The sequence below is a fragment of the Diospyros lotus genome, chromosome 10 (assembly GCF_014633365.1).
Source record: "Diospyros lotus cultivar Yz01 chromosome 10, ASM1463336v1, whole genome shotgun sequence".
Classification (NCBI taxonomy): Eukaryota; Viridiplantae; Streptophyta; class Magnoliopsida; order Ericales; family Ebenaceae; genus Diospyros; species Diospyros lotus.
In genome coordinates, this window is record NC_068347.1 from 24,329,490 (window position 1) to 24,355,840 (window position 26,351).

Here is a 26,351-nt window from a genome sequence, read left to right on the forward strand (position 1 = left end):
ACCCTGCTTTTATTAAATATGGACTGCTAAACTACATGAGTATCAAGGTATTGTAATTTGAGATCTATATGAATGAGACAACTATGTGGGCATGGGGTATAACCAACTGGTGTTCAGGCATAGTTTTATTATTTGAACCATCTGAACGAAGTTCTAGACAGCAAGAAGCTTTCTAGAAATAGGGCATTATTCAAGATCATAAAGAAAGCGACCAAACTGAACCTTTCACGGAGACATGGTAAAGCAAAGTCATCAATGCAACAGCTTGAGGTTATGACTATCAAGAGAACATATTTTTATGAGGAAAATAACAATCTAAATGTGAACCATGTGTAGAGATGATAACATTGGCATTGCATGCCTGAGTAATTGTGTAGTATGATCCTAGAACTCTCTTTTCTTTCTTTTTTTTTCCCTGTGGATGAATATGATCCTAAAATTCAGGATAGCCATTTAGGAAGCTCTTTATAAGAGGCTTTTGCTGGAATAATGGAGAGTATCTCTCATCTGTAACTCCAGATCAAACCCACCAAAAAAAATACCTAGGAAACAAATCCGGAGAATATTACCTAAGCTCAAGGCTTGAGTAAAAAAGGTCTGGAAAAGATCAATTCTAACAAATGGAGGAATCTTCAAATTGAGCATGTCCATGACTCCTGCAATAACCTGTTCATACTCAAATCAACAAATGGATCTAGATAACACGAGTTAATGTTAAATATAGGCCTGTAATTAGCAGAAGTAAACAGGAACTGCAAGAGCAAAATTGTGTGATAGATCAGAAAAAACTATACTGAAAGAGAGCAAACTCTTCACATGAAGATAAACTTTTATATTGCATAATGATGGAATTTTAAAATCATCTTACTATTGCTACTTTGGGTCAATATGATATGAGAACAGACAACTTCTACATCATCATTCATAATCATCACCACCATTAACCACACCTTATCCTAACTAAGTTAGGGCCAGGGCATGACATTCATAATGTCAATTGATTTTTGAAGTCATATTGACAACACAAATCCATGTAAAATAACAATGTGGAAAATTTTATACCGAATGCCCTTCTTGATGCAACCCCCTAGCAAGAGAATGACAAGATATAGTTCCAACATCATCTTTATATGGAAAATTTTCATGAGATAACAATGAATGAAGATAATTAATGTCGTATTCAATCACATAGTTGATATTTAACTGATATGGTCATGTTCCATCATATAATTGATATTGTGAAACCAACTTGTACAACATGGAAACACAAATCAGGCAAATTCTTCATTAACTGAAAAATACCAAACATAATACCTTGTCCACAAGCCCATGGATCACCAAACTTGCTTTCTTGTCCTTCGGAGTTTTCTGTAAAATTAACGGGAGAAAAAGAATAGGAAACTTAAGAACTAATAGATTTTCCATAAAAGAAAGACGTTAGCACAAGTCCATACATAAGTATTGCAACCTCAAGGACAAGTTGCATACATGCTTTATCCTATAATGTATTTTATGTACACCAATATCTTGTCGAGGATACAGAGATTAAGACATCTCTTGGTTACAGGGGGATCCATGGCATATAATTGCTACATCTACTTATTCTCGTTTTTGTGATGGGAAGGTTACAGGTTTGAGTTACAGAAACAGCCTCTTTGCAAAACAAGGGTAAGATGTGCATAACAAAGAACCTTCCCTAATTTTCACAAAGTAGGGAGTCTCGTGCAGTGCAGTGCAGTGGGAACACCCTTTTTTATATCCTAAATATAATAAAATTACTTTTTGGAAAAGAAAGAGAAACCAAACCAACCTCAAAATATAAACTTCTTTCAGAAAACAAACAAGCCTGAATAAAAAATGTTAAGAGTAATCTATTTTAGGACCTTGAGGAATCCTGAACTATGGTTGGTCTCAATTTCGGTAGGAATTGACAATTATCCAAACTAAGGGAGATGAGTTGCCTTATAGTGCGGCAGTCACTAGATAGATGGGGAACATTGGAAAATTTTCCAATTGCCTCCATATTGGACCAATTTTGACATTTCGTGGATTAAAGAATCCACTTTGGAACAAACATGGAGATTAGTTGGAGGTTCCCTTGAGAATGAACTCTGCAAAATTATGTCATGTACCGCCTAATTGAATTTGTAATTTGGGGAAATAAGGGGGGGGGGGGGGGGGGGGGGGGAGTATAACCGGGCGCGCATGCTTGGTGCAAGTTGGCGTGAGTGGTTAGGCTGTTATGATTTTGGTGGGAACAACTCCCATTTGATTGTGGGGAGATCAGTATAAATAAGGACTGATCTCACCCAATGAAAGGTATGAATGAGAATAGTTTCCATCTGGAATTCTCTCTCTCTCTCTCATTTCTCTCTTATCTCCCTATCGTTTTTTCCCTAATTCTCAGAATTCTTGAGAATCCATTTGTCAGATCTCTAAGCTCTGACAAATTAATTGACTAGAACAGTTGAAATGACATTTTATCTTTCACTTTCAATGATAGGAGCCTATAATAAAACAGGAAGGGATACAGCTTTTACTTTGAAAGAAATTGAGTGGAAATGTGATTCCTGCCAAGTTGATCTGATGATACATAGGAGACAGGAAATACCTGAAGATTCACAATTACAATCTTTCCTCCACCACGAAGAGATTTTAGAGGCAAATTGCATGCAGGAGTAATCTGCAAACTGCAAAAGTAGCAAATCTCATGATCATTGGATCAACGCAAGAAAGAAGGATAGCATGGATCACATAACAGGATACTCAAAGCATCAAGAAATCAAGTTTACTCAATTACTTTTAGAGGAGAAGCCAGCATAAAAATTTTCTGTGGCAACTCTGATCTATAGTACTATAGAAATCCAGTTATGGACTCGTAATCATGGCAGTTTCCTATTAACAACAATGAAGATCACATGTTTCCAACATAAGCATGAAAAATTTATAGAAGAACATGTCAAGCCAGAGTTGCAGATCTTTTATTCATGAATCTAAAAATGTGTGTGTGTGTGTGTGTGTACAAAGATGTGCAAGACCTGTAATCATGTCAACTGGTAATTGTGGTAAGGGGACTTGAAAAACCTCCCAGTTTATATAGTTAATTATCTATCATATTTACAAAAATTAGTTAGCTAAGAACAAGTTTACAGTTTCTGCAATTTCTGGATATTATGCTGTAGGTTATTCATTACTGTAAAGGAAGAATAAATAAAATTCATGTTATAATCCTGGTTTCATAGTACTTTCCAAAATCTAATCTGTTGGAAAATGGCAATCCAATCTACTAAAATATCTCATTCATGAATGTAACTGAAACTAACAGATTGTGCAAAATTTATTCATCCAAAATTCAACATTATTGTGGTGTCATATATTTCAACAAACCAATATTACCTATGCAGTTGACTCTTTAACTTCCATCAATATAATGTTTCTTGCCCTCCTGGTTCATATGATGCCACTAGCTGATAAAATATTTTAATTCTGAGTATTGCTAGGAGTCATGACTAAACTGATGATGGTGTCATCAGTCATGTGTCACATCCTCATTGGAGGAGATGCTAGGCAAAGAAGACAATAGTACATGGTCTCCTTAGGCTCTTCCAATGAGGAGGCGCCACATGACTGATGACAGTCATGACTCCTAGTATTATTCTTTAATTCTTTCAATTTTGACAGGTCTGAATCACTAGTTCCTAAAATATTTTGCTTCCTAAACTCTGGATATGACAGTTCAGCCATCTGTACTCTAGCTGATGGTAAGGCCATCTTGTGTTAATATGGGCTCTTTATCCATCCTCAGGTACCTGTAGCCGCCAGATGTGACAGGTAAGGATATGGCATGTCATGGTAAAAAGAAATTTTCAAGACATTAACATAACAAAAGTAAGAGATAGGAATGCCATTGCTCCTAATTTCCGTTTAGTTTTAAGTGCATTTCTAATAACATCATGTTCTTTTTAAATTCACATCTTGTTTACATAACCATACCAAGGGTTTGAACATATATCTCATTATCATTATCCTAAATAATGGGCTTATGAAGATCAGATACATAAACACACATTTGCATCTGATACTCATTAAGTCCATGTGACATGAGGGCCACAAACTCTTGTTGTGGGTGAATATCATCTGTAGCAAAGAACCTGATCTTTTTGGACAAAGAAATCTTTTCCAACAACTGAATTTATAGTACCCCAAGGTGTTGCCCCTTAATACTTTATTAGATGTTAAATCTCCCACTATTTAATCCAAATTGGGGGTGAGCAAGCAACTTTCAAATAAAATTTTTGAAGAAAAAATATAAGCTTTTTTCTCCATTAAAGAAAAAAAGAAGACAAGAATATTCTTTGATGGTCAAACCTTACAATGTAACACCTCCTCAGCCCAATACATCTTTTTCTTAGTAGGCCCCTACTTTCCGACAATAATCATTACAGGCCTTCTCAGCCATCATCAATGTCATTTAAATCAATGAACATATGACCTTATTACTTTGCTCTTGCAAAAAAATATCAAAGCTGTTGATTAGTAAGAGACTTCAGTAGCGGGACAAGGCATATACAGTGCTTGCCTACTTCAAATGCGAAGTGAGACTGCCTTTATAGTATCCGTATATACTATTGATTATTATAAACAATAATACAGCAGTCACAAGTTTCATCCTCTAGGTAGGTTGACTACATAAATTCTAGTTTTCCAACTATCCCTATCCATGGTCATATAATGTCTGTAAACCATACCCCATGCCACATTTAAGGGTTTTCCAAGTTTCCCTTTTCTTTGGTATTTCTCTACCTCTTCTGCCATAAATTTCTTCTATTTCATCCACTCACCTCACAGGTGCATCTATTAGTCTTTTTCTCATATGTCCAAATCATCTCCTTCCCATCTCATGGATCACTAATTATTATCATACATACATATCAAACATAACACAATACATGGCATAGAACCATCTTATTCTTCTATTTCATTGGTAGATTTCAAAGGAGAACTAAATGTGGGAATATGTGCTCTGTGGAGTCTGTCAATTGGATCTTGTTTTTCTGAATACAAGTGTACGATCAATGTTGCCCTTTATAATGTCTTTCTTTACCTGCTTTAAAAAACCAGAAAGTTACACAACATTGCAGTTACCTTGTCCCTAGGCATAATACAATATCAGCAATTTTGCAGTGCTTCTCAGCTGGATTCATCTCCTTTGATGGCAATGCATCCTAGAGAGAGAGAGCACAATAAGCAATGTATCAGCAAAATGAAAATTTGGCACTTCAGGTCTTTCAGATGTATTCATAAACAGAGTGATGGTAATTCACTCAATATGATCCTATTCCTGTAACAAACAAGAATCATTTCAAACCATATTAAAACCAAACAGATCCACTACAAGTGTTATGAGCATCATGACCGGATCATCTCAGTTGCCAAACGCCACAAATACAACATAATTTTCCAACACTAGCCTTGATGATAATGCAACCAATCTATACAAAAAATCATTACCTCCCAGTCAAGAACTGTGTCCTTAAGCCTTGCAACGCAAACACCACTAGAACAAGGCCTTGATGTCTCCTTCAGTCCAATAGTTTCCACCTCGAAATCCCGAAGGTACCTTCACAAAATTAAAATTTATAACATCAAATTTTAATAGACAAATAGAAATCAGCTATATAATAATCTAGCATGTGCATATACTGGGTAATGGAATTGAAACCAAGATATTTAACTTCAAAAAATTATAATGACCTAGAAAAGGGAGAAAATTTTGAAGCACCTTGAGCACCAATCAAACAACAAAAGGTTTCAAGATGAAGAATTTCTTACTCAACTCCACAGGAAGGGCATATTTCCATGAAAGAGTTCCCATGCAGCTCAGAAAGTTTCTCCCTTGGTATTCCAGATCGAAGATGGAGGCCATCAATATTCTAGCATTTAAAAGTACCATTGAGCAATGGAGTTAACCAACTACATATCCTCAAATATAAATGCAGTGCAGAAAATGTCAGGTCAAATACAATGGAAAACTATACTTGATAAAGCGAAAGTAGCACATGCTAATGTACTTTTGGAACAGTGCAACTTTCTATGCTAAAATTGTAATCAAACAAACCTCCAAACAATATCACTTGTAAAGTTACCACTTGTCCCAAAAACTTTTAACTGTAGGGAAATGGGACCAACACTATATATCAAATAGTCCAACATCCCCATTAGCATGCAACCATGTGGTTGTAGGTGGATAAATCTAAGTAAGGTGCACTAGCACACAGAACAAGAGTGCACACCACAAAATAATGGGTGGGCATACTGTGTTAAGCTACTCACCCCAAAAAGCCAAAATTGTAAGTAAATAAGCCCAATAATGTATGTCAAACCATCCAATGTCACCCTATGAGAGAAGTTTAACATCAGCACAAGAATAGTTCCTCATCTTAAAATTGTTAAACATTGTTGTAATATTAAGTATTAATTCCTATATTATCAAAAACAAGACAGACCAAGATATTATCCTTCTAAAATGGTCTAGGAAGAGAAAGGTAGAGAAAATAAATAATTATTCTTCCTCTTCTACCTTTTTTTATGCAAAAGCCATAATGAAGATAACCTAAAGAGGTATATTTTGGCCAAAAAAAAGCAAAGAAGACAATTAGTGTACCAAAGTCAAAAGGTTATGAAAATTTATATCAACTTGATACAAAAGATGGGGAAAGATACTATAAACCTAGCTCAGGGAAGAAAGAAAAACAAAGGATTTGAGCCAAGTGAAATGCATCACAATAACAATCACAAACCTTAATCCACTAGGTGGGGTCAGCCAAGTGAAATACATAAAAGGCAAAAACCACAAAGTACTTGGAAATGAGGGGGGCAATCAAGAAGAGATGGAAGTTATTCAATGAGTGTTATGTCGAGGCATCTCATTAACACTGAAGAAAATGGGAATCACACATTTTATAGACATCCAAGTCAAATGAGATAAATCATGCAATAAAAAGATGAAGAATAGTAAAGCAGTTGGATTAAATAATATCCTGATAAAAGCATGAAAATGCATGGGAGAAGAGGGCCCTTTTAGTTAACAAAATTATAAAATGTTATCCTTAAATCAAAAAGGATGCCAAACAAGTGGAAGACAAGCACTTTAATGCCTATGTCTAAGAATAAAGGAATATATATCATCATATGAGATATCAAATTTACAATTCCACTTGCTCAAAAACCAAAAAAATGAAAATCACATGGGAAAAAGCTCCTTAAAGTATTAACGGAAAAAAAAGGCAAAAAGCTTCTTTAAGAAGACAATGCTATATCATATAAGGGTTGAGAAGGAAGTGCATCAATACCTGGCTAATAACAAACTTTAAGATACCAGCCTTCTCTAGTTCAACTAGAGCCATGTGAGTCATGCTTGGCACTGCACGATGAAATGGCAATGATGCTTCAGGCAAGGCTCTGCCTTCCCGCTGCAAATTAATGAAGACAGGATTAAACAACAGATTGAAGTGCAATTAGTTGTCATTACAACCCCCCCCCCCCCAACCCCCCCCCAAAAAAAGAGGTGTCTGGCCCCATGTGAGAGCCTTTTAAGTTGATAAAGTAGAGAAACAAATCTGTCAAACATACAATTCATAAGACATGTCAAAGCAAAACGAGTGGACCACATACAAACTGGTCCATCCCACAAGATTTTGAAGTTAAATTTTGGTATATTGTCCATTATAACTCCCCTGATTTTTTCACTATGTATTTTAAGTAATGAAGAAATTCCATTTTTTTAATTAAAAAAGTAACTCCTACATAGGCCTTCTTTTCTCTCAGTCTCACATCTTGTCAAGTGTTAGTAGTGTTTGAAAATGTAGCCTAGGCAGCCACTGCGATTAAGGGCAATTGGGCACCCCTAGGTGCCGGGCCCAATTTGAAGGGCCCAGGCGATGGCTAGCCACTTGGGTTGCGCACAACCTAGGCTGCGTGGTTCCCCTTTCCCTTTCTCTCTCTGGTTGTTCGTCGCCTGGGTTGTCTCTCTCTCACCACTGCCGCCAATCTCGTCTCTTGGTCGTTCTCTCTCGCCGCTGCCGCCGATCTCGTCTCTAGGTCATTCTGTCTCGTCGCCGCCAATCTCATTTCTTGGCCATTCTCTCTTGTCGTGGATCTCGTCTTCCTCCAGTACGAATGGATTGCCCCTTGCTGCAACAAACGTTGTTGTAACAGCTATTTGATGTTGCTACTACTTGCTACAGCAAGCAATAACATTTTTCCTACGTGCCCTAAGCGCTAGGCCCCAGCCTATCACCAGACTAGCACCTAGCGCGTTTTAGAACACTGAGTAATTGGATCTTATCCACCATTTCTTGCCTGTAGATCAATTTACTTATAAAAAACTATATTATCAACACTTTTTTTAATAAATAACCCAAAGCTCTCAACTTGTTTGTGATAGAACCTTCCGGAATATGTAACATTTTGTTCATTCTTGTTTCCAGTAGATAGAATGTGAAATATTTATGTTGATTCCTAGGTAAGATATAAGGAATGATTGGCTATAATCTTAAGAGATTCACTAGTCAAATCATCCTTGGTTTAGAAACTAATCTTATCTTTAGTTTTTAGAAACTATTAAGATTATTCTTTGACTGGTTTTTAGGATACTTTCCTATCCTTTGCACAATCAACCTTTCCCATATTTTGTACAGCCTAATCTTTATATTCTCATCGAATGGCTGAAGGTACATCTATTAAGAGTCATTTAATAGTTTTTAAAGATATTGTTTCTGATTTGGAAAGCATGGAGGTTAAATATGATGATGAGGATTTGGGTCTAATTTTGTTATGTTCTTTTCCGACCTCGTATTCAACTTTTAGAGACACCATACTCTATAGTCGGGATACTCTCACCTTAGATGAAGTTTATGATGCTTTATTCTCGAAAGAAAAAATTGATAAGCAGTTATTGGGGACTTCTAAGAATCAAGGGGAGGATCTATTGATTAGAGGGGAGAACACATGATAGAAATTCTGATGGTAGAGAGAAAAGTAGATCCAAGTCTAGGAACAAAGAAAAAATTTGTAATTACTGTAAGAAGAAATGACACATAAAGAATGAGTGTTATATATAAGCTGCAAAACAAACTTAAGAGACAGGAAGCCAACCAAAAAGGAAAATAATCAGAAACTTTAGGAGAAACCAATGTTGTTGAAAATAACATTAGTGATGGGGAACTTATGGTGGTTATTAATGGGGTTACTAAACCTAGTGAAGATTGGATGCTCGACACAACATACACATTTCATGTCTCCTAATAGGAGTTGGTTTTCGACATAGAAGACTTTAAATTTTGACAATGTGTTGATGAGAAATAATTCTTTTTATAAAATTGTTGGCATTAGAACTGTTAAAATTAAGATATTCAATGATATTGTTCAAACTTTAACTGATATCAGACATGTTCCCGATCTCAAGAGAAATCTTATTTCATTGAATACTCTTGATTTGAATGGGTACAAGTTCATTGGTGAAGGTGGAGTTATTAAGATCAGTAGAGGTGCTCTTGTTGTGATGAAATGTACGAAACAGTACGGTCGATTGTATGATCTATAGGGTTCTACCGTTACAGGTGATTTTTCTATTTCTACTTCTTCTTTATCTGATACCAATCTCACTCAGTTGTGGCTAGAGATGGCAAACGGGCCGGGCCGGCCCGCCACCAAGTGGCCCGCGGGCCAAGCGGGCAGGGCCAAATCAGCCCGCTTAAAAACGGGCCAGCAGATTGCTAACCCTAGCCCGGCCCTACAAGGGCCCGCGGGCCAAACGGACAGTAGGCAGTGAGCGAGAGAGGGCGAGGGGCGAGACTGAGAGCGAGGGGCGCGGGCGACAAAGGGCGAGCGAGGGTGACTGAGGGGCGAGGGAGGCAAGCGAGGGCGAGGGCGAGGGCGAGGGCGAGACAGAGGGCGAGGTGAGGGCAAGGGCGAGACGAGGGTGAGGGCAAGGGCGACAGAGGGCGAGGGCGAGACAGAGGGTGAGGGCAAGGGCGAGACGAGGGTGAGGGCGAGGGCGACAGAGGGCGAGGGTGAGACAAAGGGCGAGGGCGAGCGAGGGCGAGGGCGAGGGCGAGGGCGAGACAGAGGGCGAGAGCGAGGGGCGCGGACGAGGGCGAGACAGAGGGCGAGGTGAGGGCAAGGGCGAGACGAGGGTGAGGGCGAGGGCGAGACGAGGGTGAGGGCGAGGGCGAGGGCGAGACGAGGGTGAGGGCGAGGGCGACAGAGGGCGAGACAGAGGGTGAGGGAGAGGGCGAGATTAGCGGGCCAAGCAAGCCAGCCCGGCCTGCCACCATTTGGCCCGCCGAGCCAAGCGGGCCGGGTCAAATCGGCCCGGCTTTAAATGGGCCAGCAAAATGCTGGCCCTAGCCCGGTGTCGGGCCAGCCCGTCGGGCCAAGCCCATTTTGCCATCTCTAGTTGTGGCATATGCGTCTTGGACATATGAATGAAATAAGTATGGCTGAATTGAGCAAAAAAAGACTTCTTGGAGGGGCAGAGTACTGAAAAATTAGAGTTTTGTGAGCATTGTGTCTTCGATAAGAAAAAATGGGTCAGATTTACCAAAGACATTCACAATACAAAAGGTATATTGGACTATGTCTATTCCAATCTCAGGGGTCCGACCAGAGTACCCTTTGCAGGTGGTGTCAGATACATATTGACTTTCATCGATGATTTTTCTAGGAAAGTCTAGTATTCTTCTTGAAACAAAAGACTGAAGTTTTTGTTACTTTTAAGCAATGGAAGACTATGATTAAGAAACAAACCGACAGACAGATTAAGCATCTCCGCATAAATAATGGTTTAGAATTTTGTTCACGTGAATTTAATGATTTCTATAGGAAAGAAGGAATTCTAAGGCATTTAACAATTCCAAGTACACCACAACAAAATAGTGTAGCCGAGCAAATGAACAGAACCTTGATAAAAAATGTACAATGTATGTTGTCTAATTTCAATTTATCTAAGTCTGTTTGGGCCGAGACTGCTCATATGACATGTTTTCTGGTTAATCAGTCTCCGTCATTCGCTATTGATAAGAAAACTCCAAAAGAGTTATGGTCATACTCCTGGGAATTATTCTGATTTGAAAATTTTTATATATCCTACATTTGTTCATGTTGATAGTGGTAAATTAGAACCAAGATCTAAACGGTGTCCCTTCCTTGGTTATAAATCTGGTGTTAAGGGTTATGAGTTATGGGATCCAAAAACATCTAAAGTTGTGATTAGCAGAGATATTATTTTTTATGAAATTGCTATGCTTCGTGGTTCGTCTGCAAAAGTATCTAACCCTACAGGTAACCATAGTTCTGATATTTAGGTGGAGCTTGAAATCAACGAGGGTCAAACATCTAAACCGTCGTCATCATCTCAGATTATGTCAAGCCCCAAGTCAAGTCCGAATACAAGTGCTGGTCCATTAGATTATTGTATTGCTAAGGATAGATCCAGAAGAAATATCAAGTCTCCTCAAAGGTATGTTGAAGCTGATCTCGTTCATATGCTTTGAATGTGGCTGAAGATATCGACTGCAGTGAAAAGCCTTCCACTTATTCTAAAGTAGTTAGTTGTGCTAAATCTGTGAAATGGATTACTACAATGCATGAAGAGATGGAATCCTTACACAAAAACGGTACTTGGAAATTGACGAAACTACCCGATGACAAGAAAACAGTTAAGTGCAAATGGATATTCAAGAAGAAAGAAAGTACACCAGGAGTTGAAAAAGCGAGATATAAAGCTAGACTCATAGCAAAGGGATACGATCAGGTTCCAGGTGTGGACTTAACAAACATATTTTTCCCAGTTGTGAAACACAGTTCCATCCAGGCACTACTTGATATTGCGGCCATTCAGGATCTTGGATTAGAACAATTGGATGTTAAGACAACATTCTTACATGGGGAACTTGATGAGGATTTCTGTATGCAGCAACCAGAGGTTTTGAATTTCCAGGCAAAGAAGACTATGTGTGCTTGTTGAAGAAGTCTCTATATGGCCTGAAACAATCTCCTCAGCAGTGGCATAAAAGGTTTGATTCCTTTATGATTAAGAACAATTTTGATAGATGCAGTTATGATAGTTGTATCTATTTTAAAAGGAACAAGAACAAGTCATTTATATATCTGCTTTTATATGTTGATAAGGATGAGATAAGGAGATTGAAAGCTCAACTCAACAAAGAATTTGAGATGAAAGATTTGGAAGCAACGAAGGAGATACTTGGAATGCAAATTTCAAGAGACAGGGAGACAAATAAATTGTATCTAAGTCAAAAGAGATATATTGAGAAAGTCTTGACTAAATTCAATATGCAGAAGGCTAAACCTGTGAGTACTCCGTTAGCCGCACATTTTCAGCTTTTATCGAGCTTATCTCCTCAATCAGATGATGAAATTGACAAGATGTCAAAAATTCCATACTCTAGTGCAGTGGGTTGTCTCATGTATGCTATGGTTTGTACACATGATTTGGCTCATGCAATAAATGTGGTTAGTAGATACATGGCTAACCTTGGTAAAAAACATTGGAAGGCAATCCAATGGATTCTCCGATATTTGTGTGGTACCATTGATGCTTGTTTACAATTCGAAAATACTAGAGATGGAGTTATTGGTTTTATTGATTCTGATTTTGCAGGTGATCCTAACAAGAGAAGATCTCTTATTGGGTATGTGTTCACCATTGGTGGTTTTGCTATCAGTTGGAAGGCTACCTTATAGTCCACCATTGCCCTATCTGCTACAGAAGCAGAATATATGGCAATTACTAAGGAAATTAAAAAAGCTATTTGGCTATAAGGGTTGATGGGTGAAATCAGTGAAGATCTTCATGACAATACAATCTATTGTGATAGTCAAAGTGTTATTTTACTTGTTAAAGGTTGTCTCGAGTATATGGTATAAGAAAAAGATGATGGCAGTAGCAGTGAACGATGGCAGTTCACTAGAGTTCCTTTTGAAGATTTTAGATAGAAGTTGTAACCCAAACTGTAATTAGTTATAGTTTGGGGGTTAAACTGTAAATATCTAATAATATTTATTGGGATATTCACCCACTATTATAAATAGAGGGCAAGGGGTAGCAAATGGAGAGAGAGTCCTCATTTTTCTATTTGTAATGAGTGCTGATTGTTTCTGAGAGAAAGGCTAGGGCTATTAGCTTTGTAATCTTGGGGGAAAACAATTGGGGCGCTCGAGAATAGAAGGGAGAGAAGGGCCACTACTATACTGATCGCTTTCTGAAAATAAAGACTGCTCTCGGGAGGATTTTAGAGGTTGGATGTAGTGTCAATTCAATTGGCATGAACCAGGATAAAAGGTTGTCTTCTTATGTGGTTTGAATGTTTCTTTCTTATTCTATTCTTACTTAAATTCTGTTGTTTATTGATTGTTTGTGTTGTGGTGTGTTGGGCGACGAGTTGTGAGTGTTTTGGAGAGGTGTTTGATTGGTTTCTTTGAGGGTTTTAAGGTTGCCAATGCTCCCAATTTATAAGAAATTGGTATCAGAGTCTGGCCTTTCATCAAGAACCATCAAGAACTTAGAATTCCATCACACCTGCAGGAATGGCTTCTATAGCCTCTGTCGCACGGTATGATGTTGAGAAATTTGATGGCCAAAATGATTTTGGCCTATGGAAGATGAAGATGAGAGCCTTTTTGGGAAATCTTAGTCTGGAGGAAGCCTTAGAGGCTGAAAAGCCTATGCCCAAAACCCTAACTGAAGTCCAGAAAAAGGAAATTAGAGATAGGAGAAAAGAAACCAACAAAAGAGCCTTTAACACCCTTATTCTAAGCCTAGGAGACAAAGTCTTGCAGGAGGTGTCAAAGATGACAATCGCAAAGGAGCTTTGGAATAGGTTAGATGCACTTTATATGACTAAAACCCTCTCCAACCGACTGTTCTTGAAAACAAAATTCTTTTCTTTCAAGATGAGTGAAAATCAAAGGTTGCAAGATCATATGGGCAGTTTTAATAAACTGTGCTTGGATCTTGAGAATATAAATATTAAGTATGAAGATGAGGATAAGGCTTTGGTCTTATTGCACTCTCTTCCTAAGTCCTATGAGACCTTTGTGGATATCTTGAAACATGGAAGAGATAAGCTGACCCTAGATGATGTGATAGGAGCTTTGAATTCCAAGGATTTGCAGCACAAAGTAGAGTCCTAGAAATCTGCCATAGAAGCTTTGGTAGTGAACTTTAGAGCAGAAAAAGGATACCCTAGTTTCAAAGGTAGGTCTCGATCTAAGTCTAGGAGTGGCAAGAAAGTGATTAAATGCTTTCATTGCCATGAAGAAGGGCATATGAAGAAGAATTGCCCAAATAGGAAGAAAGAATCCCAAGAAAGAACCAACCCCGAATGTTCAAACACCAGGTGTGTGGTTTTGGCTGTGAGAGTGCAGATGTCCTATAGTCATTCTAGATATGCAGTAAAAATAGCATAGGTCCTAGGGTTAGGGTGTAATTCTCGTAGGAAAAGGGTTTTTTACCCATAGAGACATGGTGAAGGGGAAATGGTTTGTCTAGGCAACAATCTAAGGTCAAGGAAATTGGAGATGGGAGCAATTAGGATGCATGGTGGAGCTATTCCAAATTATTAGAATTTGTAAAATATGTCCCTGTTTTTAATAAAAAGCCTAATGTCCTTAGGAATAATTAGATAGTGAGAATTGGAGTCCTAAGAGTTGCTAGGATCTCTTAGAGAGATGGAAGCAACCCTCAAAATAGAGGTTATGTGGTGCATGCTTGCACGTTTTGTGAATAAGCTGCAGCCACTAAGGATAGCCTATGATAAGTTAGGTTAGGTCATTTCTTGAGGATAGCTCACAATGGTGAACAAGAATTAGGAAAGGTATCTAAGGCTAGGGATATTAGGGGATGGGAAAATTTGCAGGTGTATAGGAATAGGAACCATGTAGTTTTGTCTAGATCTCCAAAGTAGAAATCTCCAAATCAGACCTTGTATATGTCAAAAGCCCAATAGAGATCAGTTTTAGGATTTAGGGTGACCTATCTGGGCTTTGTCTCATGGCGGAGCTAGGTGAGGTGAACCTAGTGGAGATGGTATGTCCCTAAGGAATTCCCAAGCGTATATGAGCTTGCTGGAATTAAAAATAAGCTTGCTGGAAATTGCTGTTGGTACGAAAAGTTAGGTGGAGCAGAGTTGTGGAATAGGCATGCCTAGGTCTTCAAAAGCTAGGGTTCTTACCTATATGGGAAAACTCTACCAATAGGACATGAAATTAGCTGATGCTAAGGGCAAGGGATGAAATCTGGGATGCTGTGTAAAGAAAACAGCAAGGAGAAACCTTTGGGAATATCCTAAACTAACCTATGAACCAGGGTATAGCAATAGGGAAATCTGGAAAAAAATTTGGTCATATTCATTGTGTAAGCTTGGGCTAGATTGTGAGAGGGAGGAAGCTAGTATAGTTTTGGCTCTTGCAGTGAGGGTCCTTGTGAACAGTGACGGGAAAAGGGTGTGTGCAAGGGTTGTCTTGTATGGTGAAGCCCATGGTTGATCAAAATCTAGATTAAGCAATGAAAGGGAAGGAGAATCATCTTGTAGGTAATGAGCAAGGGAATAGAAGGCCTAGTGTTGCCTAGGATGGGTAAAAGATAGAATCTCAAGTAATCTTCCAGTGAGGTATGGAATGTTGGGTTTGAAGGATGCTTAGGCTCAGGTCTGAGTGCTAAGGAGCAGGCTGGAAAATAGAACCTCTTGTATAAGAAGAGGTGATGCACTCTTGTTCAAATGAATGGCATGGAGCCATGTAAATTTGGGGAGAATGTTGGACTTAGATGAAAGATCCCTTATGTTAAAGGGGTGGAGTTCTGTGACGTGTCTATTTGAGAATTAAGGAAGGTGCTGGAAATGGGGAAAAGTCTAGGAAAAATGATAGACAAATGGCCATTGATTAAAGCAGCACATGAAGGCTTAATTTGGATCAAATAGGTATCACTAACAGCCATTATCCAAGTGGAAACTAAGGGAAAAGTGATCTTATAGTATAGCCAAGGGATAAGAGGCTAGAGGGAAAGGTAAGCAAGGATTGGTTGCTTAGAAGGTCTCTCTAGGTATGAGGTATGATAGTAGTTCCTTAGGTAAGATATAAGATTGGAAGAGTCCAAAAAGGTTAAAATTGAGTGCATAGGGAAGCTGTGAATATTTCAGTGGTATGCTTAGTATATTGATGGGCAACTTTATTGGTATTTTCTCCAAAATAGAACTCTCATGGTGCAGCTGAGTGTTTAGATCAGTGTTTGAGAGTGTGGGAGGAAGGATAAGCTGGGAAATACCAAGGCATAGAGATTGGAATAGAGTTTGGACAGCTTAAGGCAGCCTAGGTTACCCTAATTGTAATCATATCTTAGTAGACTGGTAGGTAGAGATGAGCAATCATGTTTGTTTGAAGCAAACATTAGAGGAAGAACAGTGGTAAAGCCTAAAAGGCCGGTTTTGGGGAGCTAGGAATAAAGTCTAGCAATGGAAAGCCTAATTCAGATGAGGTTCACTATGTTGTGATGCTGTGTAAAAAGTTTGGACACTTTTGGATTTATGAGTATCATTGAGTATGGATTTGGTTCATGGTGGAGTGTACTTAGTCACTATGGAGAAACCAATCATATTCGTGTTAGGAATATATCCATTAGGAAAATCCCTTTAGGAGGATAATATCTAATGAGAGTTGCAGGTTTAGTTGTTGCAGCTGATTTTATTCAAAGGTGGTCCATTGTTATGTTTTACAGCATTGATTTGTTTCTTTGATGTGTTTGTGTTTTTTGAGTGATCAGGTGCAGCAAGAAGAACCTATGAGAGCAGCTTCATTTCATCTATTGGAAGGCCAAAAGCTTGGATGGATGAAGGTTGAAGTATACTCAAGACAATGGTGGAGAATTGTTAAAGGTTGTCTCGAGTATATGGTATAAGAAGAAGATGATGGCAGTAGCAGTGAACGATGGCCGTTCGCTAGAGTTCCTTTTGAAGATTTTAGATAGAAGTTGTAATCCAAACTGTAATTAGTTATAGTTTGGGGGTTAAACTGTAAATATCTAATAATATTCATTGGGATATTCACCCACTATTATAAATAGAGGGCAAGGGGTAGCAAATGGAAAGAGAGTTCTCATTTTTCTATTTGTAACGAGTGCTGATTGTTTCTGAGAGAAAGGCTAAGGCCATTAGCTTTGTAATCTTGGGGGAAAACAATTGGGGCGCTCGGGAATAGAAAGGAGAGAAGGGCCACTACTATATTGATTGATTTCTGAAAATAAAGACTGCTCTCGGGAGGATCTTAGAGGCTAGATGTAGTGCTAATTCAATTGGCATGAACCAGGATAAAAGGATGTCTTCTTATGTGGTTTAAATGTTTCTTTCTTGTTCTGTTCATACTTAAATTATGTTCTTTATTGATTGTTTGTGTTGTGGTGTGTTGGGCGGTGAGTTGTGAGTGTTTTGAAGAGGTGTTTGATCGATTTCTTGGAGAGTTTTAAGGCTACCAGTGCTCCCAATTTATAACATTACTCACTAAAGATCAAATGTTTCAAGAGAGAATGAAGTACATTGATGTGCGATATCATTTTATTCAGGAGATTATTGCTCGTGGTGAAGTTACTACGAGAAAAATCAGCACCCATGATAATCCTGCAAATATGTTGACCAAGTCCCTGCCTATTGCAAAGTTCGAGCACTGCGCAGATTTGGTTGGTATTCGTTAGGGAGATTGATTCTCCGTGATTTCGTTAGAAGAAAGAATTTTGGATAATTTCGTTTGTGGATTTAGAGTCAAGGTGAAGAGTTGTGATAATTATGACTCAAAATCCTTATTTATCTGTGATTGGGTTTCCTAATTTGACCGTAATTATGATTTCGAATTTGACTGTGATTATGATGTTGTCAAATTCGATTTTATGTGAGATTTATTTCATCTGGAGGAATATCCTCATATATCATCTTCTGATCAGAATATGATTTCCTGTGTATATCCACAGATGATTTTAGATCTATAAATAGGAACCCAGGTCACATGGAATTAAAACACAGTGTGTGTGTGCGCGCGCGCGCGCCAGTATCACTTTTGTACTACCAATATTTGGTTATTGATATTTTATTCTTTTTGCTCGTGATTTTTACCAATTTGGATTTTTCACGTTAAATTCTATGTTCGTTTGTGGTTGATTGGTTTAATTGTTGGTTTGTTTTCGATCCAATTTTGTAACACATTAGCATAAAGTTTGACCAATGTTGTTAAAGGCGCGCCTAGGCGCAAGGCCCCTCAAGGCGCAGCCATCTCGCCTTGCCATGTCTAGGCGAGGCAAGATCCAGCCAGGTGCGCCTAGGCCCTTCAGGCGCACATGCCCAGCTGAAAAATCAGCATGTTTTATTTTTTAAACATTTTTGTTAAAACTTAAAGGGAGAAAATAATAAAATACAATATTGAAAAGTCAACAAAACTCAAAAATATGATGTTCCAGCTCATCTGATTTCTAGAAGGCCAAGAGACTACACCTCCAAGGCTCCAAAACTCTCTTACGTAGCACTCTTTTCTCTTCACAACATAGCAACTACAACTCCTCAAGTTCTTCTCTAGTTCTCCAATTCCGATTGACATGCTTCTGCTTCTCCAGGCCAAGGTAACATATCGACAATCCCTTCTTCTTCTTCTTCTTCTTCTTACGCTGCTCGCAACTACTAGCCTGCTTCTTCTTCAGCAATCCTTGTTACTTCTTCTTCTTCTTCTTCTCCTTCTTCTTCTTCTTCTTCTTTACACGGCTGCTTCTTACGTTGCTACTATCCTTCTGCTCCTCCTCCTTCTTCTTCTTCTTCTTCTTCTTCTTACGCTGCTTGCAGCTACTAGCTTGCTTCTTCTTTAGCAATCCTTGTTACTTCTTCTTCTTCTTCTTCTTCTTCTTCTTCTTCTCCTTCTTCTTCTTCTTTACACGGCTGCTTCTTACGTTGCTACTATCCTTCTGCTCCTCCTTTTTCTTCTTCTTCTTCTTCTTCTTCTTTTTCTTCTTCTTCTTCTTCTTACGTTGTTGCTGCTGCTATTGCTAGCCTGCTTCTTCTTCTTCTTCTTCTTCTTCTTCTTCTTCTTCTTCTTCTTCTCTTCCTCTGCTGCTTCTTCTTCTTTCTTACGTTGCTGCTACTTCTTCTTCTTCTTACGCTGCTGCTACTACTAGCCTGCTTCTTCTTCTTCTTCTTCTTTCTTACGCTGCTACTTCTTCTTCTTCTTCTTCAGTTATTTTTTTTTTAATTTTTATTTGTTGATGCCTACTGCTGCTTCTTCTTTTTCATTTTTCTTTTAACATTTTTTGGCATAATTTAGCCTTAGTCTTTACAAATTTTCAAGTATACTCATATAGAACTACAACATATAGAAATAGAATAGAAGTTTTTTATTTGTGGTGTTTAAATGTTGATTCTTTTTTCTGATTTGTTGAAATATGGTGGAATTTAATTTGCTAAAATTTACAGGGATGTCATGAAGTATGTTTAGGTTGTGATTTATTTAATATATGTTGAATTCTTGAATTTTTTGATAACATAAATGTTGATATGTGATTAGGATCTATTTTATGACTTATTATTCAATTAAGAAGTATATTTTTCTTTCTTCTTAGTCAGCATGCGCCTTGCACCTGCCAGGCACGCGCCTCGCCTTGCGCCTTAGGCTCCAAGACCCTTTGCGCCTTGGGCCTTTAACAACACTGAGTTTGACGACTTTTTGATTCTATTTTCACATAAATTTCATGTTAGTATTCTGGTTAAATGTTTTTCTAAGAAAAATTCTGCTTCCTTAAATCATATCAAAGATGAGAGTTACAAAGAGGAGCTCCACAAACTGAAACAAGAGGGCTCGGTTATGCAGTACCTAGTCAGGTTTGAGAAATTGAAAGCACTTGTGCTCAATTCCCATCCAACTTTGAGTGAGTCTTATTTTTTATCGAGGTTCATTAATGGTCTTAATGGTATGTTGAAGCCTATGATGAGAATGATGTTTCTAGCCACGATACAACAAGCAACTGAGAAGGCTAGGCTGCAAAAATTGGTGCTGGAAGCCATTTATAGAAAGCATGGGTTATCGCCTAAAGGTTATCTTAAGAGTAGCCAACAGATCGAAGGAGCTTCTAAGGCTGCTAATCAAGTAGTGCAGGAAGCTAATGAAGTAGCATTGGAAGATGAAGATGGTGTTCATGCAGCTGATGAGAAGTATGAGGGTGATGAGGTCCTAAGAATAGGAATGGTAGCTACAAAGAATGAGGAAAAACTTAAATGGGATCGGGTAATTCAAAATGATAAGAAAGAAATGGTAATTGCTAAAGAAGCTATTGCGGTTCCACTAGAGAAAAGAATCTGCTAAAAGCGAGCCTTTGGTGTACACCAATAATCAAGAAGTAAAAGTACTCCACTGGAGGAGGTCTCTACTGAAGATGAGGAAAGAGGCGAGGTTGTGAAGATAAGAGAGGATACGATTACATCAATCACTAGAACTGGAAGAAGTTGTTGAATTACCTACATTAGATCAGGTAGCTTCCACCAAAAAATCAGACAATGGTAAGGAAATTAGTGCTTTAATCAAAGTGAATGACCAATGAAGCACAGTTCAAGGTTGGTTAAAGATTAATGGAGGGTGTTTGCGTTTGGAAGAAATTGATCACATTGAAACCTTCCAACAATATTTTCTTGATATGGAGCAGAGGAGGATGCAGAAGGAAAAAGCGAAATGAGATGAAAGAAAGATGGTGGAGGAATTTTTTGTTAAGGGGAACGAGACTTACTGTTTTGCTTGTTCATATTCCCATGGGAGAGCAGCAGCATCGAATCAGGTTTTACACTGCAAAGCAGTTTGAATTCATCTCAACTATTGGAGATGACATGGTGGAAGGTATGACAGGTCAATTGGAATTAATTTTGATAGCAACAGGGAATGGGTGGATGGTTGAACTAGATGTTGCAACAAATCATAGTATTGCTGCTTTTGGAGAAAAAGAAACGGAAATGCAAAAGAGAAGGAACATAACAACAAAAAGGAATGAGCCTAGAAGGAGAAAGAGAGAAAAAGAGATTAAACAAACAATAAGAATGGGAATTGGATGAAGAAACAATGGCTCAACGGTAATAAATTTCTTGGGGACAAGAAACCTCTCAATGAGGGGGGAATTGTCATGACCCTAGGAACAATAGAGGGGTAATATTGTAATAGGATTATAATAGTTTGTTATGAGATATTTTACAATTTGTTAGGAGCACATGGGTGCTGTTATGAATGCAATTAGCAACCAGCTATACCTATAAAAGGGCTACTAAAAGAGAATGAGATTATCATGTGAAATGAGATTCAAATCCATCCTTTCTAATTCTCTCTATCCCTCTCTCAATTCTCTCTAATTTCTCCCTCCCTTTTTGCTAATTTCTCTCCCTCCTTCAATTCTATCATTCTGATTTCTCCCTTAATTCCAGTCAAAACCCTAGGTAACCCTAGGAATGTGACAGATATCATTCGCATATACAATCAAAATAACACTCTTTCCATTTGCTACATGTTTTGTAAACAATGTATGGTCCACCTACCCTTGTTAATATCCTAACCGATTAAGAGTCATGCTGAACTTCTTGAACCATGCTCTTGGTGAATATTTCAACCCATATAAAGACTTCTTAAGCTTACATACCTTCCTAGCTTCCACTTGTTCAAATCCAGGAGGTCATATAGATTTACTCATTCAATTCTCCATTGAGGAAGGCATTTTTAATATCTAATTGATGTAGAGTCCATTCTAGATTGACAGCAAGAGAGAGTAATGCCCTGATAGAATTTAATTTAGCCATGGGAGAAAATGTCTCTTCATAGTTAATCCCATGGGTTTGGGTGAAACCTTGGGCCACCAATCTAGCCTTATATCTATCAATACTCCCATCTACATATTTCATTGTGAATACCTATTTGCACCCAACCACCTTTTTTTTTTAGGGTAACTCTACTATATCCCAGGTATTGTTGCTAACTTATGCTTTCATCTCCTCTAAAACAACAGCTTTCCACTTTGGATCCTTCAAAACACATTGGATGGCCTTAGGAACTTCAATTTTGTCTATACTTGCAGTAAAGGCCTTGAATTATGGAGACAACTTTGAATAAGCCAAATGATTAGAAATAAGGTATTTAACACGAGACCTTACAGCTAGATCATCAACAATGGTAATGTGGTCCTTGGGTGGACTAGGCTCCGGATATAGTGCTTGGCTGTGTTCAGGTTGTTGAGGATCTTTAGGCTGTCGAGAATAAACCAAAAGTGGGTTTTTAGGAGCTGTAAAGGAGGTTTCAGGAGCTGTAAGTCGATTGAGTGGGTTTTGAGGAGTTGATGCTGATGCTCCCCCTTGAGAGCACACAGACAGCTGGGATTCAATAGGGTTAGACATTGGAAGAGAGATGGTGAGATCCTAATGCCTATCTGCACTTGCAGTCTACCTTGGAAGAAATGTATTAGGATAGAAAGGTTGATCCTCATAAAAGGTTACATCAAAAGACACAAAAAACTTCAAAGAGGAGGGGCAATAGCACTTATAGCCTTGTTGGAAAGGAGAATACCCAACAAAAATACACTCAAGTGCTTTATGCTCAAATTTTATCCGAAAGAGATTGTGATTGTGAACATACACGGTGCAGCCAAAAACCTTGGGGAAAAGAAAAGTAAGGAGGCAAACATAAGGAAAAATATCACGAAGAGTGCTGGGGGTGGGGGGTGTTCAAAACTGAAGTGCTTTGCTAGGAAGATGATTGAAGAAGTAAGAAGATGTGAGAATGGCTTCCCCCTAATAAGAATTAGGAACATAACTAGTGAACATCATGGCTTGGGCAACCTCTAGAAGATGTCTATTTTTTGTTTCAACCACCTCATTTTGTTGAGGGGTATACGGACATGAACTTTGATGAAATATGCCATGTTCAAAGAGATATTGAATGAAATCATGAGAGAAATGTTCATGGCCATTATTGGTTCAAAGGACATGAATGGGAGATTGGAATATATTCAAGATAAGTTTGTGAAACTGTTTGAAAATGCTACTAGTCTCGGATATTTCTCTCATAAGATAAACCCAACCCTGGAATGATCATCAATAAAGGTTATAAACCAACGAATACCTGAGACATTTGAATGTCGAGCAAGACCCTAAATATCACTATGAATCAAATGAAAAGGTTTAGATGATTTGTAGGATTGTATAGGATAATGAGAGTGAGATTGTTTAGCAAGAACACACTGCTCACACTTAATAGGAGGTTGCTCTTTGTTAATGAAAAGATGAGGATACAAGAATTTTAGGTATGTAAAACTAGGGTGTCCTAGGCATTTATGCCACATCAATATATTGGCATTAGAAGTTACAGCAAGAACTGTTTTATTTCAGGGATGATTTTGAATGGCTGCACCATCTCCTAAAACAGGGTAAAGACCATCTTTTTCCTCAACACCGCCAATCATCATTACATGTAGAACAAATTTCAACTTTAGTTTCAATAAACTAATTGTTCCATACCCCAAAGCAGGAGAAGTAGTGCCATTAGCCATAGAAATATTAATGGTAGTACTACAAGTTGTATAATCTGATACAGAATTAACTAAACTTGTCAGATGATCGGATGCACTTGTATCCACTCCAAACATGGTCAGGAAGCTTTGGAGATATCAATGAGTACCAAAAAATACCTTGTTGAGTAATTGAGGTTGCTGGCTTAAAAGCAACAGGAATTGAGAGTTTTGTACCTGTGGTTTGATTTAGTAATATGTAAAAGACTTCAATCTACTCAATTGATAGGTTTAGGTTTGTGTTTTTTCCGATTTCAGTAGGACCTTCTGTAACATAGGTTGAACGGGTTGTTTCTTGTTTATTTTGTGCCTTCCAATTTGTTGGCTTGCCATGAATCTTCCAGCATGTTTCTCATGTGGTATGATTTATTATAGTGATCACACCATTGTTTATCCTTTCCTTAATCCCTAGACATAGTGCCTTCTCTTTTGATTGTAGCAAGAGCAGAACTTTGAGGGCCTAAGTGTGGGTTTGTAGGTTGAGCGAGCATTAATTTCTGCTTGCTTTCCTCTCTCCTTACTTTAGCAAATATTTCTTTGAGTGTAGGCAAAGGTTTAGCACCTAACAATCTTCCAGGAACTTCATCCAAATCCGAGTTAAGACCATGAAAAAAATCAAAAACACCATCCTTCTCTAGCATTTTACTATATTTTATACTATCAGCTGGACAATCCCAACTAAAATTGTAGAATAAGTCCATCTCATGCCATAATTTTGTCAAAATATTATAGTATTCAGTAACATTAAGGTTACCTTGTCAAATTGTACGAATGGTTGACCTAATTTCAAAACATTAAGAGGTATTTTCTAAATCCAAGTACATCTCATGTACTGCATCTCAAATGTCCTTTGCAGTCCTGTAAAAGAGATAAGTTCCACCAATCCTCAGCTCCATTGAGTTGATAAGCCAAGCCATAATAATTGAATTTTCTGCTTTCCAGGTGCCATAATTTGCTTCTGTATCTGGTGGGATAGGAATACTTCCTGTCAAAAATCCAGCTCTTCCTTTCCCTTTGATCACTAGCAAAATTGATTGAAACCATTCTTTGAAATTACTCCCATTCAATTTATGTTGAGTAATCTATAAAGAATGGTTGTCAATGGGGGTTGTAGAAAAATTCAGTTGTGGATGAGGGTCAGAAGAACTAGTAGTCGAGGCATCGGTTACTGTTGGGGTTGATTGGTTTCCAGCATTGCTTCACTGATTGAAGAGTCTGGCGCTCAAGATCTAGGCTACCAAGACTTTGGCTTTGATACCATGAAATAAGCTAAACCTTAGGAAAGCTTACTTAATCTCTTATTGAATTCGAGTATGGGATATATATACACTAGAAACCACCTAAACTATTTCCTAAAAATCAGGAACAGATTTGAATTAGACTTTAGAAGATAAAACAAATCAACTGATATTTAAATTTCCAGAGTTATCTTTTTCTTTTCAGCAAGCTGCCTCATCCCTTTAATCTTAGAAACTTCTCTATCTTCAAACAACAACTTTATCCACTAATCTCAGGCATTCCTTCTACCTATTCCAACAGCCCTTTTGCAAAGGAAGGCTAAGGATGCATACAAAAAACAATCCTCCCCTAACCCTCACAAAGTGAGAAGCCTTGTGTACCGAAGAAGTACTTTATCTATTTCATATCCATATATTTGAGCTTCTTAGCTGTAAGGGTCATCCATGGGCCAAGTTATTATTTCGGGTCTCATATGCAGTTATCATTAGCTGAACACATTGTAATGTGGAAGCATGTCATGTTTAAGCAGCAGTTAGTTGCTGCTGTTTCTGTTGTGTTATGTTGTTATGTTTGGATGTATTAAATTCAAGTAGTTATGCTATTAGTTATTCTGTTAAGAGAAGAGGCGTGATGTGCATATATATATACAGCTCACTCTCAGTCTCTGTATCTTTTGAATTCATTTTTCATAATTAAGAAATTTCATGCAAGTTTTCTTTCTTCAATTTTCTCTCTTGCACTTTTCGTTTTATGCCCTAGGGTTTCGTTCCATGGTATCAGAGCCATTGTTCTACCTCAATGGCCTCTAATCCCATTCTTAGTTCTTCTTGTTCTCCACCACCTCGCTCATCTTCTTCCTTGTCGTCTACCTCGCAATCAGAATTTGTTGAAATGGCTAAGGCATTTAATTTCATTCCAATCAAGCTGGATTCCAGCAATTATATCTTATGGAAAGCTCAAGTTCTTGCTACGATTCAAGCTTTTGATTTGACATCCTTTCTGAACAAATCGTCACCTCTAACGAAGTTTTTGGCTGATCCAGAGTCAGGCGAGATCGAAACCTCTTCTTTTGTCAATCCAGAATACCTGAACTGGATTAGATCTAATTAGTTGTTGCTTGACTGGTTGTTCTCCATTATCGACAAAGAGGTATTAGCGCAGGTGATTCACTATGAATCATCTGTTAAAGTATGGTCTTCCTTGGAAAATCTCTATTCTCGCAAAACTATAGCTAAATCTTTTCAATTGAAGCAGCAATTGAGGTCAGTTAAGAAAGATTCCCTCTCTATTAATGATTATACTTTAAAAATCAAGACGATAGGGCACGCTCTTGCAGCCATTGGAGAGCCTTTACAGGATAAGGATTTGTTGCTTGCTATTCTAAATGGATTGGACTGACTACAAAACAATTGTTAATCTTATAACCTACCAAATGAATGAAATTGATTTAGAAAATGTGCAGTATTTTTTATTG

General features: G+C 38.0%; 1 protein-coding gene across 1 annotated transcript in view; it reads right to left on the minus strand.

The window, feature by feature from the left end:
• The window catches only part of LOC127811386 (NAD-dependent protein deacetylase SRT1), a 70,465-nt gene that overhangs the window by 4,380 nt on the left and 39,734 nt on the right, over positions 1 to 26,351 (minus strand). The window contains exons 4-10 of the mRNA XM_052351196.1: positions 7,353 to 7,472; positions 5,833 to 5,933; positions 5,512 to 5,620; positions 5,146 to 5,225; positions 2,612 to 2,690; positions 1,315 to 1,368; positions 570 to 666 (exon numbers count right to left, since the gene is read on the minus strand). Coding sequence (XP_052207156.1) covers positions 570 to 666; positions 1,315 to 1,368; positions 2,612 to 2,690; positions 5,146 to 5,225; positions 5,512 to 5,620; positions 5,833 to 5,933; positions 7,353 to 7,472 — 640 coding nt within the window. The remainder of the gene's footprint in view (positions 1 to 569; positions 667 to 1,314; positions 1,369 to 2,611; positions 2,691 to 5,145; positions 5,226 to 5,511; positions 5,621 to 5,832; positions 5,934 to 7,352; positions 7,473 to 26,351) is intronic.